Below are 19,481 nucleotides of genomic sequence, written 5' to 3' on the forward strand. Positions count from 1 at the left end.
TCCTGCTCTGTGTCCGTCACCCTGGGCAGGCAGAGGCAGCTGCTGTGAGGAAAGAGGAATGCCTCTTCCCCGTGCAAGGCTTTACTGACCCCATGAAACATCACAGCTGCCTCGTGGAGCAGCTGATCTGGACAGGAATCCCAGCCATGAAACCACAGCAGTGGCTTCACCGCGATCCCCCCGCGCTGCGCGAGAGGCCACGGCCGAGATTGCCCAGGACGGGTTAATCACGTGTGAAAACAGCTGCAGAACTTCATGGGGTTTTAGGGCTGTTGTTGTTCTTTGGACAGGAGGAGGGAAAGGAGAGGGAGTCAGACATGGGGGGAGCTGCCTGGGAATGACCTGTGATGGCAGGGAAGCACACTGTCACACACGTGAGCAGGAGACCAAGGACTGATACACACAAAGCTGGTTTTTCTCCAAGGGTTTGCTTTTCATGACTTGTCACCTGGAACGGGGTCAGTGTGACCTGCTCTGCCTCCCACACCCCTAGTCCATGAGAGACGACCGGTCATTTCCTGCACACACCTTCTTCATCCACCAAAAGCCTGCTTTGCCACTGTTTACCTAAGCATCTGTGGTAAAAGACCACGGTGGCCTAAGGGGCAGTGAGGTGTATTCTTGCTGACATTAGGTGAAACCTTGGTCATATTTCCATGGTAACAAGGTCCAAGGAAAAACTATACATTATCTTTTAAACCACCTTGCCTGAGATACTCAGCCCTCCTTGATTCCATTAAAAGGTCCCCGTGCCTTGTAAAATATCTGTAAAGGAAAACAAACCACCACAGAGAATACTTCACTTGATATTACTTTCCTAAGGCATGATGAGAGCTCATCAATGCAGTCTGTAAGCTGGTTGATTTAAGGACTCAACCAAACATGTCTCACACAAGAATTACAATACATGTGGTATTTGTTTGCTTTTGTTTTTATTTCAATTTTATTTCTGGATTCTACTTTGCTTTGTAAGTTATTTTTCTTGCATGACAAGCAATATCCAGTTATTCATGCACTGCCTTTTTTGTTTTGTTTTAGGTTGACATTTTGCCCAAACTTAAGACCACAAGATGCTTACTAGAGGCTCTCCTGGCTTCAGCGAGGTCTCTCGTACTTCTGGCTTTTAAAAACCAGTACATGCTAAACCTAATACACATAAAAACAAGGCACACAAAACACCAGCCACAATTTCCCCCCTGCATGCGTGTGTGTATGTTCTCTGTCTATGCACAGTGGTGTTTCCAACCTGAAAACAATGCATTCAAGGAAAAAAATATGGGTTTGTGTGATGGGATTTCCAACGGAGCCTGAAGGACTTTGGTATCCCCAGACTATAAAGAAAGTCCAGAGAACAGAATACTTAACATCTCCAGCCTCCTTTGAATTCCCAGCCTTGCTGAACGAAGAATAAAGAAAGCAGGAATCCACTAATTAAAAGAGAAATGGGTCTTATTTGTCTTGGTTTCTGAAGTAACAGTTTTCCACTTCTGAAAACACAAGTTTCTCACCAGTTCTTTTCTGCCCTAGGGCTGTGACCTAAGCAGCTTAAATGATACACAGATTTTGGTCGAAATCTGCTCCTTATTTACTGGACTTCAAATGTGCAAGCAATTACTGAATGGGTCTCGTTTATTGAATAAAAGTATTTAGGCATTATGTTTACAAAGGCCTAGAAACATTAAAATCTAGTGAAAAACAATTATTTTTACAGAATACATCTGCAAGCAATATGAAGTCATTTTGTTTTTGTAAATTTCTCCGTAATAGACTTATTGTTGATGTGGAAAATGTTCACATTGCAGCAGTGAATTATTTTGAAATGCCAAACTTAATAAAGGAGAAATTATTGCAAATAATATCACAGCCCTTAAAGAAAAAAAAAAAAAAAGCCAAAATACCAGTGGTTTCCTGACTAGTCAATCCTCTTCAGATTGGCAGACCCCTTCAGACTAATCAGGAAGAGTTAGACAAATAGTTACTTTATTACAGAGGCTGTCAAATAAATCAGAATCTGGCAAGCAACTGTTTCTGAGCCCTGCAGCCGGCCTGGCTGCTTTTCCTGTAAACCCAAGGCAGTTAAAACAGACCCACGGATGTGTGTGTTTGTCTGCAGAGCAACGTGTAGGCTTCAGGCCTCTAAACAAAACTTATTCCAAATCTGGGCCAGCATTTTTCTTGGCTTCCTCAGGTTTTGTTGTGGAACATGGCTGAGAGAAGAAATGTTTTCTAACCAATTAATTCAAGTCACTGCTGTTATTTTTAATGGAGAGCTCTGAAGCTCAGCTCACAAAGGGTAATGAGAAAATAATGTTTTAAACAACATCATCAGAGGAATTAGGCCATGGACTTGCACTACATTATCCAGCTCTCGCCGCAGAGTTATTTTGTGCCCCCAATGTTTGCTCTTTACAATGGCACGATGAATGGGAATCTTGCCTAAGGTACAAGCCTGAGACACAGCCACAACTGAAGGTCACAGAACAGCGAGTTTCAGCACTCAGCCACAAGAAATGGTCTCTTGTGCCGCTGCAGCCCCGACTCCAAACACGCTCCCAACGCCCCTGGGCTTCGTGTGTTCGGGAACGGGTGAAAACCGAGCTCTGGTTTCAGCAGGGCACTGGGGCACGTTCAATCTGCTGTCTCACAGCACTTCAGTGAGCATTTAAACTGGTGCAGAGGAGACTCAGGTACACGACCAGACTTTAGCTTTACTCGGTCATCCCGCTGAGCAGAGGGAAGAAGAGTGCTGCCTTGAGAGGTGACAACATCACCTTTTGTTCCTCCACTCCATCCTTTTCCTGCTGTTTATTTGCACTGGGCAGGATGGATTTGAAAGGCAACCACAGGGCAGAAGGAAGGCAAAAAGGAGACAGGGCAGGGAGGGAGGAGAAAGTTTGAGAGCACAGCCCAGAACGAATCCAATGAACACTGGGGCTTACAGGCCTGTGTGAAATGTTTTCAAGCACTGCTACTGTACTGAATATATTCACCAGCTGAACAGCCAAGAGCTATTGTTGGAAACTGTAAGACTGCCCAGGCAAGAACTGTACTTCTCCCTGCCTCCTTTGCATCCACGGCAATGCAAACTGGCAGCACTGACAAATCAATTCAACACTGGTGATCACAGAGACTTGCTGAGAAGATGGGATATAATAACTTTTGAAACTAATAAGATGGCTCAAAAACATCCTCTTTTTTGCACTGGACTACATTAAAATCAAGCAGCACAGATGGACTTGCATCTGCTTCCAGATGAAAGTGGTGGCTAGTGCAGTGCTATTCTTAATATGAATTAACTTTTAATACAGATCTGCTTTAGTTCTAATTGACTTTACAGTACTACTAAAAATAACTATCATCTAGCTGGCAGGTATACTTCTCCCCTTCTCCATGCCTCATTATGGGCTCTCTGTCTTATGGATTCTAAAATATAACACTCACAGTAAATACAGGCAACTACCAAATGCACACCATCCTATATATAACATTGGGTAGGTTTTGAGGGGAAGAGCCACAGATTCGTCCTTGAAGGCAGCCTGTCTCATGGAGAAAACCACCAAGGAGAGATTGGCAGCTTCCAGCCCAGGGCCAGCAGCACGGGCAGAGCAGAGGAGGTGCCAGAGATGCTGTCAGACAAAAACTGAGAGATGGGAAAAGGTGGTGTGGTGCAGGATCTTGAAAAGTAGGACAAGAAACTCCCATTTCACAGAAAAGGGGAACTAAAAATACAAGGATGGGAAGAAGACCTTTTTGGTGGGATATATGTCTTTTTATGGGGACAAGCTCAATAACCACGATACAAGAAATCCCACTTTATTCAACTTCACCTTCTGCAGGTAGGGTGAGGTTATCTACAGATTTAAAGAGGGTAAAAGTGGCTGCAGTCACTCAGTAACCAGGATCTGAGTGTCCCTAATATACAGTGACATGTGTAGCACACAGTGGTCACTTCAGCTACCCTTGTGGCAACTAACAAAAAGAACAGACACTTTAATATCTTTGTTAGTTACCAAAGGTTACTCTGCACTTTTATCCTTGCATGATACCTCAATTCAGTTTATATATGAATGGAATCCCTTTCAATTTTAGGCTAATGTTCTTTTATATTTATAATATTCAGGATAGCTACACATGCTTGATTACCTTTTAAACACTTATCACGATTCCATTTAAAAATAAATGAATCCCATTTAAAAGTGACTTGTCCCCATCTTCTAGTATTTATGGACAAGGACATATGGGCCTGATTTCCCTCATTATTAAGAAGCATGTCTGAGGCTTAAGCTATTTAAATTATTCCTTGACAGCAACTGGGCTTCTTATACAAACTCCCACTTACACAAGGAGTCCCAGTGATAGACCAGTCAAGTGGGGGAAGATGGTTGAACAGATTTTGGGATGCTCTGAGCATCCACAGACACTGCTGACTTTGATTAGGGTGAGGAGTACTTTTGAAAAATCGGGCCCCAGCTTCACTAATGAATATAATTTAACTGGGACTTTCAACATGGTTGTTCTGAATGACTTTTTCTTCACAGGTTACCACAACTGAGGTTCTGAGTGGTCCAAATCACAAAGGCTGTAAGTATTTAAAATTCTGCTATAAAGAGACTTTCCAGCCTATCACAGACTACTCTCTGACCACCACAGTGGTGGAAGACCTTGAGCTGCCTGTCAGTGTGCTTCCAACCACGGAGTCAGAGTGAGGGAACAGGAATCATCCTTCGTGGAAAAACAGTTGTGGTTATTCTCTGCGAGGTTTTATTTTTAATTAAAAAGACATGTTTCTTGCTCTCCTCAGAATGAGCCAAAGGAACATTTGCACTCATTTTTAGGTCACATCATATTGCACATATTGCACCTGATTTCACAGCTATGTAGGCAAATTACTATTCTTCTGCACAAGTAAATCATTATCAAGGTAACAGACAGTGAGCATCACCAACACCCAGAGGTTACAATCCATTTTAGGAAAACATGGTCTAACTCTTGAAAAGGACACTTTCATATTTCAACTGTTTCTCTCTTCCCTGCCCAGCCCCAATTCCAAGCCCCAGCACGCCCCAGACTTTGTTCCTATATGTGATCTGGATGGCAAAGATTTTGTTTTGTTTCTGTTTCCCCAAAGAAAGGCAGAAAGGTTAGTAAGTCTTTAAACTCCCCGTTCTTAAGGCTGTTAATATTTCACATTGCCAGCAGGGAAAGGAATTAAAACTGCCAGTAGCTATCCAGATAGATTTTAAAATCCCCTTCCCTCCCCCTTCTCTCTGCCTCCCTCAGCTTCAGAGGATATTTTCCCCGCAAATTGGTTTTAAATTAAGGAAGGTGATGAAGGCAATGTGCCGTCTCAGCATTTTCCCAGGTGCACTTAATCTAATTTCATTAAGGAGATCAGGACAGATGATCGCTACAGTCGAAACATTAAGTCTGTCCATTTTTGTATAAAAAAACCATTAAGTCTGTCAAAGTGTCGGCGGGTGGGCTGTTTATTATTGGAGATGAAGGCGCGCTTTGCTTCCCCAATAAACTGTCAGGAGTAGTAAACCACAAATTGAGTCAGCTGCTGCCAAAGATTTGGGTAAAGATCTCCAACTAATTTTGACACAGGTGTGGGAAAGGCCAAGGAAAGGCTTGGAAACCAATACTTCTCTGTGTGTGTGAGATATTCCAACCTGACCATTGAGGAGTGGAAGCCTGGGCATCAGTGGATCTGATCAGGCAGAACTGCTGATGCCTCTGACACTGGACACAATGTTGGCAGGAGCTGTGCAGCAGCATGTGCTGCAGAGCCCAAGCTGCAGATTCACCTCTGCTTTGGCCTGCACTCATCCTGCCATGCTCATCATCTTGTCTTATGCAGACAAGAACTCAGAGAAGCTTCATCCAACCCCTGCTCCATTCTGAACTCGTGCACAGCTCTGACTGAAATGTAAAATCACATTCCTCAGACAGTCACACGGACATCAAACAAAATTAGAGGAAACTCACCAAAATACAGAAACTTTGGAAGACTAAGAGCTGCAACAGAAATCAAGTAGAACTTTCAGATACTACAAAACCAAACACGAGTCATTTGCAAAGGAGAATATTTTCCTTCTCAAGAAAAATGCAGCTGGCTAAACTGCAGCTGGTAAACTATCATCACCTTGACGGTAAAATATCACCAAGAAATGTTAAAAAGTACAAAATACGAACTTGAATTACACAGTCTTTAAGTACATACAGAGAAACTAATAATAATTAATATGGAATCAGAAGTGATATGCTAACTTGAATTTCGTGATGAGGGAAAACTGTTGTGTTTGCAGGTAACGTGCTATGGGCTGCTTTGAGCATCAAGGGTGGGCAGAGCAGAGGAAGGTTCAATTCCCCATCCCAGGAGCAGCCAGGGCAGGAACAGAGCCCAGTCTGCTGGCAGAGGCTTCCACAGTGCAGCAGGGATCAAAAGGAAGATGTGGGAGAGGGGGCAGGGAGCCAGATCACAGCACGAAAAATGACTGACTCGCTCCTGGTCTACACCTGGAGCTGAGGGCTCACAGGGGACTGACAGACAAGGACTGTCCCTTGCTGCCTGGGGAGAACTGTGTGAGCCCACGTCTGTACTGCAGCCAGAGCTGGAACTGATGGGTGATCCTGCAGGGAGGGGAGGGAGGCTTTTTTACAAACATATTTGTAAATATTTTAGCCTGTCTTGCTTGGAGTTTTCTCTGGAAAGCATTTCTGTGAGAAGCCAGGACTCTTGTCCCTGAGGCTGCACAGCAAAGGCTGGGCAGCAGCAGCTGAAGCATCTCCTCGCACAGGGTGCCATGACAAGCCCCTTACTGATCTGGCAGACAAAAGAAGCAGTTGATAAGCAGCTGATAAGTGAAAGCAGCAGCTGATAAGAGAGAGAAGACTCACCTTGGCAACAGAACACCCATTTCAAGCACGATGCTTTCAGTAAGGGTGAATTCCCAAGCAAGGCCAGGCAGGCATCACTTCTAGTCTTTACTGCTGATAAAAATGTTGTTGCTGCCTCTTACATATCTGGAAAACTCCTGTGAGACCTTGTTTGGATTTTGTTGCATATGAGACCCAGAAGCAAGAACTGCTGGAAAGCTACAAAACCCAAAGCTGACTCACGGGCCATCCTTGAGCTGTATCCTTCACACCTGCACAGGGGACACAGTGCTGTACACCGTGCTCTTCTGCATTAACCTGGTAAACAATCCTGGAACACGTGAGAAACTCTGCAAGCCAAGTGAGGGCCTGCAACTGCAGCTGTTGGAGTAGGCACCCTCCAAAATTCTCATCTTCTTGGCATCTTTACGGTTAATTATATCATTCGATTTAATTAATGGAATTGCCTAACTCAGCTGTCAATTCCTATCACCTGCCTACTCTGTTCTGTTCTTTCTGATCAACTTCCAAGGAGTTACTGCCATTGCCTTTGGATTTAAGGCTGTGTTATAATGGTGTTTCTTGATGTGGCCAGACAGCTGTACAAGATTGTTCTCTTCCCTGATGCCTCAACTCTTAAAAGTTTCTTCACAAGGTCCCTGGTAAGATAAGAAAATGCTGGATGGGGAACTGGGACAGGGAGATGTTAAACTATGGAGAAAACAGAGAGTTAGGGACATGCTGACTGCCAGCAGCAGAACTGGAATTATCCTGCCATGCCCAAGAGCTCTCCATAAGATCTCTTCAGTTCTTTTATGCGAGTTAACGATGGATTTTTGTCAGCAAACTCGAAGGCCCTTCTCATTGTTTGCTCTGAAATTTTTTTTTCTCCACATTTTCAAGAATGAATATGGGCACCACAGACTGTGATGACTAAGCTTTTTATGTACAGAATAATGTATTTAAAATTTGAGGTTTTGTCTGGACAAGAAGAAAACACAAAATCTCAGTAGGAGGGGAGAACATTGGTGCTGAAGTTTTGACTCATTTTCTCAGCTGCACTTTTGCTTTATTTAAATACAAAGGTCAAGGAGGGCCATTATTACTAAGATTATTTACTGGAGTTGCAGCTGAGAAGCACAACTTGGAAGGCTCCTCTCCCTCTGGAAGGGCTTCCAGGGCTTAACTCAACTGCCCCAAGTCTCAGTGGGAACCTTTGTGTCTGCTCCCTGCACATGGTGGGTGGAATGATGGAAGCTGAGGGCATGCCAAGTCTCTCCCCCATCTGGCATTTCCCAAAGAGCAACTGAGGGAACTGGGAATGCAGTGGGTTTAGAGGATGCTATTTTGCTGGTAAATCTGTTCATGGAGAACGATGAAATAACATAAATTCACTGAGTGGTGAATTTTTGTCTTCCTGTACTGGCAACAACATTACATTTGCCTGTTTATAGCACCCAGATCTTTCAAGGCCTACAAGGTTATTTTAAATTCAATATTTTGATATTGTTTAAAAAGCAGATCTGTTCTTAATAACAACATGCAGCTTGTCTGTAAAACAGAGCCTTTCTTCCATTAGGAGAATTAACCATCTTTGCCCAGTTGCTACTACATGGGAGTCAGCTTTCTCACTGGTTTTCACTCTGTATCACTGGGCTTTCAGTCTGTAAGGATTAAAGCTTAGAAGGAGCACTGATGCTGTGCATGTGTGTGCATGCACATGTACATATGCAACACTACTGAGTGATGCTAAGCCTGCAGCACAGCCCAGGCACAGGGTTCCACAGCAGCATTCAGCACTGCTGAATGGACATCTTATGGTAAAAGGACCACTGAAGTTCTGTCTGAGAACCCAGCTGGGAAGTAACTGGCAAATGGAGACTTCTCATTATTAGCCACAGCTGAAAACTGTCACAGACTGAAGTGTAATGCTAACAGAAGTGCAAATGCTGCCATGTGAAAGCCCTCGATTCAATTCCATGTTTGATCTTTCCCTTCTGCTGCAGCCAGTAAGAATCTGAATTTCTGGAAAAGTACCAAGTTTAATTTTTCAGAAAAAAAGACATTTGAATGATGGACAAAACCACTTTGAGGACCTTGGCTTGGGTAGGCTTTAAAATTACAGATTACCTGAAGTGGAAACTAAACTTCCAGCCCCATGGAAACAACAGACTTATCAGATGGAACCCACTTTTTCCACTGCTAGATAAAATGTAAGGAGCAGGGGAAGAGAAGCTTCCAGAAAAAATGCTGGTGGGGGCTTTATCTTATTCCTGGGTAATCTCATACACAGAGTGACCATTCCTACTGGAGCAACTCCTAGACCTCTCTCCATTATTACATCCCTTTCTCCTGCTGCCTAAACTATGATTTTTCCTGTGGGATTGAGGATACCCTTTCAAGGTCAATACAGCTGAAACAGTAGTGACAGTTTCATCTCCCAGATCTTCCACACAGTTTATTCTTCTCATTGCTTCCACTCTTATCACCTCCATCTCTCACTCAAGCCCACAGTTCTCATCACTCTCTTTGACTTCCAACACTCCCAACATCGTGATATTCAACCCATGTTTAAGTCCTGTATATCCTTGTGCTCTGTAACATAATGAGCATCCTCTGTTCATCTACACAACTAAGTTCTTGATCAAGCTCTCACTACCACACCTTTCATTTACCATTTTAACCTTTCCCCTGGTGACAGCTGATGTACCTGTGTCCTTGTGCCAAGGAAAAGCTGCTGCAAGATCATTTTCCTAGTCTGTGGCTTTGCTTGCTGCACAGCTTCTCACTTCCCAAATGCCAAACTGTCACTCTTCACGTTTACTCTTTCACAGCTTACCTCTTCTTCCCAACACTGACATTCAGCATTGCTGTAAACTTCCATCTCTCACTGGTCTGACTTGATCACCCCCTTGGTAAATTCAAATAAGCACCTCCTTACTACTTGCCACTGTGCCTTTTGCTGCAGAGAATAACTTCCCATTCACGGCCATAAAGCTCCCTGACTTGCCCTCTCAAATGCCTCCTAAAACCTAAACACCTACAAATCCCCCCTTCACCTTATTACCTGCAAAATCAAAGCTGGACAACAAGGAGGCTGCTGCTGTGCTGAGACAGAGCTGCTGTTGACAGTGTCCCCCCATTTACCTGAGCCCCTTTCCTGTGATCTCCCCCTTGGGCCGTGCACCTCCGTGCTGCTCCTCCTCCCATCCATCCGGGGCTGAACTGCACCTCCTCTTGTGCTGCTGACACCTCCAGGCACCTCCTGGGACTCAGGAATGAGCACAGCAAACTCCAGCATGGCAAGGCTGATTCACACTGCCCAAAGCAGGGCCTAATAAACTCACTGGGCTGCTGCAGAAAGTCACGTGAAAACACTGATTTAGAAACCCGACTTCAAAACTTTTTGTTTCCATCTCGGATATAACTTCACCTGTCTCTGAGGTTGCTTACTACAGCTAAAACACAAAGCACAAAACCAATACACGGTAAATGCTGATTCAACTCAGAAATGCAGCTCCATTTTTTGTACATCTTACTTAGCACCACATTAAGTGAAGAATGCTTGATACCCTGGTTTGGAGAGCTCGCTTACACTGCAGGGCCATGCAATTAAGCTGACAAGCCACAGTTTTGCACACAGCAGACAGAAATCCAAGACTAAAAGAAGATGAACATGGAATTACTTTTAAAGAAAGAAATAGCCTTTTTTTTTTTAATGCAATCTTGAACACTGTTATTAAAAAAATGAGAGAAACGTTTTGGAGTAACGAGCAGAGATTACTCATTCCCTTGTTCTACACAAGTTGACTTTTGGCTTTCTGCAGAACACCATTTAACAGAGCACATTACCAAGCTGCTAGCCACTTTTCACAGTGATGCTAAAGCAGGTAAGAGACAATAAGTGGAACTGTTGATGGTTTATATTACTCTATTATGTTAATGTTCACTAAAGTATGCCATAAGCTCTCTCATTACATGTGTATAAACCAATTCTCTGTGGTGTTATTCCTGTGCTAAATGCTATAACTACATAAATCTTGAATTAATGGAGACTTTATAGTTCCTGAAAATGAAGGGTAATTGCTATCTGTTAATGCTGTTGTTGCTATTAAAGGAAGTATATATTTTCAGTAACAATGTTTATGGACCGTGAGCTTCACATCGCAGCTATTGCACAGAGCAGAGACAGTGTAACACAACCATCAGACTGACTCCCCTTCTCTCCCTCTTCCCTCACAAAAAGCACAGTATCGTTTTCACAGCTTCGACAAACCACCCTACAACCCTCCTAACAGCTGCAGAGTCCAGCCCAACGTCCTTCACAGAACATGTAGAACCAGGATTTGCATTTCCATCTCTCAGAACGCATGACTTGCTAAGTTTCTCGCTTGGTTAAATGGCTGGACAGCTCACTTTATTAGCCTGGGTATCTCGAACAGTTCTTTGAGAAGTGCGTGGTGACAGAATGATAGGTGTGAGAAAGTATCATCCCACTTCCTTCCTTTGAGATTTCAGCAGTGATGCAGAAGTGAAAGGCTATACTTGGCCAGAGACAGTTCTCAGAAAGTAGATGGGATAGACAAGTCCCCAGCCTTGAGCTCCTCTTCTCTGATTATTAAAAACAGCAGTGCACTGGTTGGAAACACTCTCACAATCTGCTGTGGAACTGTACCTTGCACTAAGGTAATGGCTCCTTGGTTCTGAGACACTGTACGTGTGACTGACTATGCTCAATTACTTTTCTCCCCTGGAGTCCTGCACAACACTGCACAAGACAAAAAACCCAAACCATCAGGAGTGTGTTTATATTTTACAATGCAGCGAGGGTAAAACCTCAATTTTACTCTAATGTCTACGTTTGAAAACATTAAGAGCTCAATAGCCCATATACCTATGAACTAAATAAATAGTGGATAATTACTAGCACTGTACAGAGAGAGAAGTAGGACGTGGAAAATTTCAGTTTTGCTTCTACCTCTGTTGCTGACTCAGTTTGTACTTGTGCATGAACTTCTTTCTTTGTCTGCTTTCCTCGTGAGTTACACGCAGACGACAGTGATCCACTGTTTATGACTGACAAAAAATGTTATGCAAATCAAAAGCACATTAGTAATTCCTGCCCTGCCCTTCGTTAGTGCCAGTGTGTGTAGGTGTACCCAGGAAAAGCTGCTCTTTGCTGACCAAGCAGGAAAGCAGGACTGTTCTGTAGCACTGGGAAATGCAGCCAAGCCATCACGGAATTCGGGAGCCTGATGCTGGGCTGGGCAGGAGGGTGAATTCTCCACCTGGCTGCAATAGCCAGGGAGTGTTATAGGAGATACGTTTTGCCAACACATGGAAGGGGGAAAATGAGTGTAATCCCTCAGGATATCCACACCAATATTTTTATAGCTCCTTGTTGCATCAGGCAGGTTAAGTTTTAGACAGACACTGGATGAGTTTCCAGAGGAGTGTAGTATGCCAGGTACCAACACAGCAAGTCAGGCTGCCCTTCTGTTCCCCAACTGGAAGGTAATGTTGCACTTACATTATCCCTATGAAAGGTCTGAAGCATCTTCACTTCAACCCTGGTGAGTTTACATGCATGTGCCCACGTCTTTGCTGACAGGAAAAGAAACCCCACTTAATTCCAGAGACCTATTTAATAGAACTGTGTCATGTCTCATGTCTCTACAGATCAGGCAAGAGATAGAAAGATGATGATCTTGTGCTGCTCTCCTTATGAAGAAAAGAAATGTTGTTATTAAGGCGGAGTCACCTTAAGGAGAAGGCAGCTGGGAAATACGTGAGCCTAGAAGGTCAAATTGCAGTTACAGATATGTAAAGAAATGCCATATTAATGGGAAAAAACACTATAACAGCCTTTCATTTGCTGTAAAGGACAGTAAGTTACCAGCCAAACACAATGCAGCTTCCTCTGAAGGTAACCTCAGATCCCACATTCTGAAAGCTAATCAATGTTGTTCAGATTTCAATTTCTTCTCTACAAGGTGAAGTCAAACCTAATCTAACAAACGTCAGTCTCAGATGTAATGCCGCTAGCTGGGTCTACCAGTGTAATTTAGATAATCATTAATAGCATAGCTGTATAATAAAACTACATGTCACTTACAACTTCATCTGAGGTTTGACTGGCAGATCTTTAAACAGTTTTCTAAGTGATTGCTTTTACTTTCTTTGATTGGGCAGTCTAAGAAATGTTTTAACCCCGTGGTATCTAAGCTTTTAGGGAATAATTTTTTACCCTCACCACCCCTGCTGTCAGCTCTGCTGCTGTGTAACCTTGTAAGAAACAGAACTCGGGGGGGGTGGCTTCAGGGAGTGACTTCTTACATATATACACATATATATTTACAAAATTAAACCCAGAATAATATAAAATAAACTATGCACAGTATCTTTCATTCAACACATATATTTAAATGTTTCTCTTCAATCAAGCCTTCATCTCAAAACACGGTTTTTGCCACATTCCAGGGATATTTAGTATATAATGGGATTTTTAAAAGAAGAAGTTGAAGAAACCTTAATGCTCCTAAACCTCTAACAATACTAACAGAAAGACTTAAGCAGAGGAAGCTTTTAGTGAAGTCTCCTGAACTCGTGGTAACCTCTGATGCAGGGCTACAGCCGGGGGTGCTGCTGAGGAGACAGGGCTGCTGAAGTCAGCCTTCACTTCTGTAATGCTGATCCAGGAGAAGCCTCCACGCCACAGCTTCTCATGAATGAATGCAAGAGGTTGGACAGCCAAAATACAATAAAGGTTTGATGAAGATCTAACCTGAGACTGCCAAGTTTGATCTGCCAGAAGAGAAGCCGGCAAGGAATACTCAAGTCTTTTATACATTTGATGCTCAAAAGCGTGGTGCAACTGGTGCCACGTTGTGGGACTTCTGTTTTCCTTGCAAAGGTGAAACAAGAAATCCCCATACACAAACACACGACTACAACCTTTCAATGACCAACCTCTGTATTCAAAAGAAGGTCAGAAAAACCATTGCTCTGTGATAAATATGCATGCAACATGACAAAACACTCCTTGACAGTTACCACACTGCCTTGGAGGGCAGGTACCAGTTCTCCCATCTTCTAAACTGGTTACAAAATTGACATCTTCAAAGGTTACCATAAATAAAATATGGGCTCCTGACAAGTTATCAGAGGAAACTTCCTCTGAAACAGCACTAACACTGTGAGTCAAGACTCACCAAATGCTCACATAATAATCAAGAAAGACTATTATGTTGATGGGGGTTTCTTTCCTGCAAACAAAAGCTAGATCACAGAGTACCCAGTCCGATGTTTTCCCATTCAATTATGGATATTTTTAGATTTGACATGAAGACTGGAGGAAAAACATTATTTTCAAATTCATTCTTATTTTGGCTATCAGGGAATTTCCAAGCATGTGAAAGAAGAAAATTCAGTCTTACCTTATCGTCTATATCGCTCTCGCTGTCACACTGTGGATTAGAGAGAGAAAAAAAGATTTTGAGAAACACCTTTATGTACAGGGATCTTTTGCATCATCCTCTTAAATCTTTAGGATAGCTGTTTATGATGTTCACAGTTCAATGAAACACACTTCTGATATGTGCAGTAATGCCTTTTACATTGCTGGCATAAACCAGACAAAGCCAGATTCTCTCTTATACAAATTTATGGTGTACTCTTACTTGGATGGGAGAAAGTGAGCTTTAAACAAAAAAGACAATCAGTGCTGCATTATAACAACCACCGTAACATGAATACCACAACAAAAAGCATGCCATTTTATCATCCCAAATTGTGGAATATATAGTAACAGTTTTGCATTGCTTCACCTTGATAAGCACTTTGTCATCTAACAAGGAAACTGTGAAACTGGCAATCAATTTCTAATTTAATGAGTGGTACCAAGAATAGTAATTAAAATACATCATAAATTCTGGTACATTTTTTAGTTTGAATGAGATCACGATCCCAGGAGGAAGTGTTTACTCAGAGACTTTTGGAGTGTAATCTCTTACAGGCTCTGAAAATGAAATGCTCTATTTTCACAGCTCAAACGATGGAGAGAGAACTTGAGCACTGAACGTTTCAGGACATGCACATCTTACTGGCTGGAGCTCAGAAAGATTTACAGTTGGGAACAAAAATAAATCTCTCAGTGTCTGTTATGCTGACAGAAGGGGGCCAGGGTGTTTTGCAGCCTTGGTGTCCAAGAGGAATTGTCTCCTTCAGCTCATGGGGATGGCCTGGGTGGGTGTCCATAACTGGCAGCACTCTACTGAGTTCCCTGGGTCAACATCAGGGAACTCTGCAAGCCAGTAGGGATGAGCTCTGAGTGTGGAAATGGTCCATGAGAATGCACATGCTTTGGTGTCATGAATGTAAACGAAGAAATGGATCTGTTGGGTCATTTTGTCCAGACCTTCCTAATGGAGCAGGGAAGGGAAATCTTTCCTGTCACATCCTTTTACCCTAAAGTCATATAGCAGAAATTTTCAGCTGTTACATTGTTAGTTTTCTGCTGATTTTTGAGAGAATATTTAATCTCTTCTTCTTTTATTTGGCACATGAAATGATTGACCCCAAATACTTGAGGAGAGGGGTCTCCCACAGTGACTTTGCAGTGAAAACTGCTCAGCTGGCTCCTTATTCCCATTTAATTGAAATGATAAGTGAAAATGCTTGATTTAAAGAACTTGTTTTTCTATAGTCTTGACTAGGTAGATCTCTTTTTCTTTCAAAGTGAAACCATTTTATACCACCCCACCTGATCCACAGCATGTTTTTCTCAGAGCAATCCAGTTGTTTAGCAGGATGTGCACAGATTTAATTGTATGTGTGACCATTCTGGGGAAAAAAAAGAACCTAAAGAAAAATGGAAGGAATGACAGGAAGGCAGGACACTGCTCTGCAGGGGCCAGGAGCTGTGGGTGGGCAAGTCCTATGGGAATACCCAGTGTTAATGCCAGCAAACTGCATGAAGTCCCAGCCAATTCCTTTGTAGTAGACAAGAACATTAGATAGCCATGTCTTTAGTAAACACCTCCCCACAAGCCATTTGTGCCTTTTCTGGAGACTTTTATTCTGTCGCTGAACTTCATGAAAATTATTACAAGGAAACACAGTTTCTGTTTTTCACGAACCAAATGTGAAATCAGTCCTGATAAATCACCACTGTGTGCTGACTTCCCCAAACCCATGTCACGCAACCACAAACAATCAGAAGTCTCTGCTCCGGGCTTGGAATGGGACTAATTGTCCATCACACTGAGACATGCTGGAACAGGTTTGCTGGGCAAAGGCTGCCCCAGTACCTGCTGCATTTGTGCTTGCTCAAGATAGCGATAATTCAGGCTGACAAAGCAACACATTCATCACAACCAAGGTGGGGGGTGGGGGAAGATGCAGTCACAGCAGTCCACTTCTTATTTACAGGCTCCTGAGAAGCACTGGCTGACTCGAGGGAGGCTTTTCACCTCCACCCCAGGGGCCCCAATCAAGCTGGGACTGTGCAGTCCCCCAAACCACCACCACAGCGGAGTGGGTCACACAGACCTTCTATTTTACCCTTCAAACCTGGTCTATGCAAAAGTATCCTAAGTCACAATTTTAGTCATTGTGCTCATTCAACATACACACTCATATTTTAGAGGCAGAGGATTTTGATGACGTGATTCAACTTGCATGGTTCAGACTAAAGCATGTCACAGTGGAATTACACCTATCATAAGGGTGGCATAAAAATAAGTTAGTGCACTCAGCCAATTCCTTAAAATTGTATGCTCAGGCAATATTGATACAAATTTTAATTCTTACAGGGATTTAAAGAATGATATGCTGCTGTAAAGTAACCAAAAAAATTAAACTCAGAAATCTGTTGACTAGAAAACATTCAAAATTATCATTAAAACTCAGACAATTTTGCCTATGAATCCTGGTTTAATAAAACCTCAGTATCATAAACATTAATAAATTTCGCCTAAAAATATTTTGACAGCAGATGTAAACAATTTTTTTGAACTTCAGTAACCATTACTATTCAAACACAAGTTAGTGTTTTAGCCCTCCTCTCTGTTTTTTTAACAAAACTTGTCTTCCTATTTCTTACTGCATTATGATATTTAAAAAAAGAGGCCAGGCTTTTTATTGTTGAAAACAGATTTGACCTCCAAAATTTATAATGAGTATAAAACCCTATTACAGATGGTTTGCATTACTAAGAGGTGCAGAATTGCTTTCTTTAGATGCCTAATTTTGCTTTGTACCAATATGCAACTTTGTCTCATGTAGATAAGTGAAAGTTGCAAAAAGCCAGTGAACCATCAAATCCACATGCTAAATTTTATAAACAGACACGCGAATGAAGCAAACATCTGCTCTCTGAGGATACATTTCCCCCCATTCAGGATCTGTAAAGACTTCATAATTAATTGCTTTTAAAATGGAAGAGACGGCAAAGAATTTTGTTTCGTTTTAGCTCACATCTTCCTTACTTTAATCATGATTGCATCAGTCTTGCAACTGCAGAAGCCAGTGGGGCTGTGGATGAGGATCCACACGTGGACACAGAGCCCTCCACGCAGCTGGGACTGCAAGATGGGTGCTTCAAACACTGCATTTGTGACAGAGAGTTGCCTGACTTCATGTTTGCCTTATGAAAGTAATTCCTCTCCCACCTCTCCAGCCGCATAGGGTCACTCACACACACAAACTGACCCTATACTGATTCCTACCGTGCGGCCTTAAACCACCAAAACACCACATCTTAACCCACGTCAGAATGAAGTCCCAAACTGGCCCAAAGCTGCTAAGCAGTCTGTGTGATGGGAGACCATGGGGGAAGAATTAACCCACCGATATTTATAAAATCTGGACTTTGGCTTAACATACATGAAAATGGAAAGCTCAAGATTCATGGATACCAACCCACCGACCCCTGAAGAAAATACAGCCAAGCTCTGGTGGAAAAGGTCCCACGTTTCGGAATTCCCGTAGGTTTTCTTCTTCTCACGTTCTCATCGAGAAACAGGAACCCACAGGCTGCTGAATAAGCAACAGCACCGAAAAACTGACGACAGCAAAACCAAACCTGCCCTGACAGACCTGTGAAAAGCAGAACCACCGCTGACCCCTTCCCTTCCCTTCGCTGGGGGTGTGTGCGAGCCCAAACCCCACGGCTGCAGTGGGCTGGGTGGGCTCTGTGGACACGGCCTTCAGCCTCCTCCCCCTCGCCTCCATCGCCCGTCCCGGCACAGCCCCGGCCCAGTGCAGAGACATTGAGGCGGCATCGCAGGGATGCTGAAATGAATAATGAAGTCACAGGAGAAACTTCGGTTCGTCCCCAGAGGATTTAATGTGTCTAAAAAGCCAACTTGTGAGGAGGAGAAGGAGGAGGCCAAGGCGCTCCCTGCGAAGGCCGAAGGCCACCACCCAGCAGGGCCTCACCTCCCACGCAGCTGTTGTTGAGGGACAAAAGCCCTCGTCAAAACAAAAAAAAAAAAGTTAAAGAAATTGTGGAGAATGGTAACTGTTGAAAGCAACGGGGGCTCATTGAAAGACAAAAGCTTCAATTACCTGGATTTTTCTAAAGGCCTGTTAACACTCCTGGTCTATAAGCGGGACTGTAAACACGCATTGTGCTGGGTTCATAAAGGCTCCTAAAGGGATTATTCACTGGGTTGTGCCAATTGCCTCTCAATTCCACCAAGAATGTTTGCAAAGCTGACCCCTAATTGTGCTCCTTTTTGGAAACAATTTCTTGCAGTGACAGATTCCAGTCAGAAGAAAGCCTCCCACGAGGTTGGTTCGGCAGAGACAACACATAACTCAGGTAGAATTGGCTCCATGCACTGCAAAAAGGCCTCGTTCCTCCATCCTCCTCCTTGCTCTGCCCTGCACAGGAGGATGACACAACTCCTGCAGGGTGACCCATTGCCAAAAAGCCTCTGCTGAACTTCCATGGGTTCACCAGGGCAGGACACAATCTGGGGGCTGGTGCCGATGGACCGTGCTCCAGGCTGAGGGTTCAGGCTCTGGATGGCACAGGGAGCAGAGCAGTAAGAAAATCTGGTGCTTTCCTAATCTTCACCTCAGCAACTGCAGCACCTCCACCATCTCCTCCATTCCACCTGCTCCCTTACCTCATTCTAAAGACCTGAGGAATCACAGGCAGAGCTCCCACATGTGTAGACCACGCCCTGTGGCTTCTGATTCTTTTTGATGTTGAGGTGGAATCTCACTTTTCAAGACCCCCCCCTCCATCGTGGCTTTCCCACCAGGTAAGGAGCTCTGATGCATTCCATCACCTTCTTGTACAAACCACCTCAACAGGGGCAAAGATGGATTTATGGCTACTGTTAAACAGGCAACAGCATATTTGGCAAAGGACGTTCTCTTACCATTACACTGGCACTGGGCTCCTTGCAAGCTGCATTAAAACTGTTTGTACTGTGATTCTGGTTGTTTTCTGTTGAGTTTAAGAACCATGAAAACATCCTTCGACTTTTCTTACCCCCGGTGTTCTAACCTCCAGATCATCCAGTTTTTCTTCACATCATAAAAGCGCTACATTGATTTATGTGAAATCAGATAGTCATATAAACTGTCTC

The 19,481-nt window shown here is 43.3% G+C and overlaps 1 protein-coding gene across 19 annotated transcripts in view; it reads right to left on the reverse strand.

The window, feature by feature from the left end:
* The window catches only part of FBRSL1 (fibrosin like 1), a 508,705-nt gene that overhangs the window by 157,920 nt on the left and 331,304 nt on the right, over nucleotides 1-19,481 (reverse strand). For all 19 annotated transcript variants that reach the window (XM_027652110.1, XM_027652125.1, XM_027652123.1 and 16 more), the window contains one exon: nucleotides 14,316-14,345. In XM_027652110.1, coding sequence (XP_027507911.1) covers nucleotides 14,316-14,345 — 30 coding nt within the window. The remainder of the gene's footprint in view (nucleotides 1-14,315; nucleotides 14,346-19,481) is intronic.

This window comes from Corapipo altera, unplaced genomic scaffold, assembly GCF_003945725.1.
Source record: "Corapipo altera isolate COAL_440 unplaced genomic scaffold, ASM394572v1 67, whole genome shotgun sequence".
Classification (NCBI taxonomy): domain Eukaryota; kingdom Metazoa; phylum Chordata; class Aves; order Passeriformes; family Pipridae; genus Corapipo; species Corapipo altera.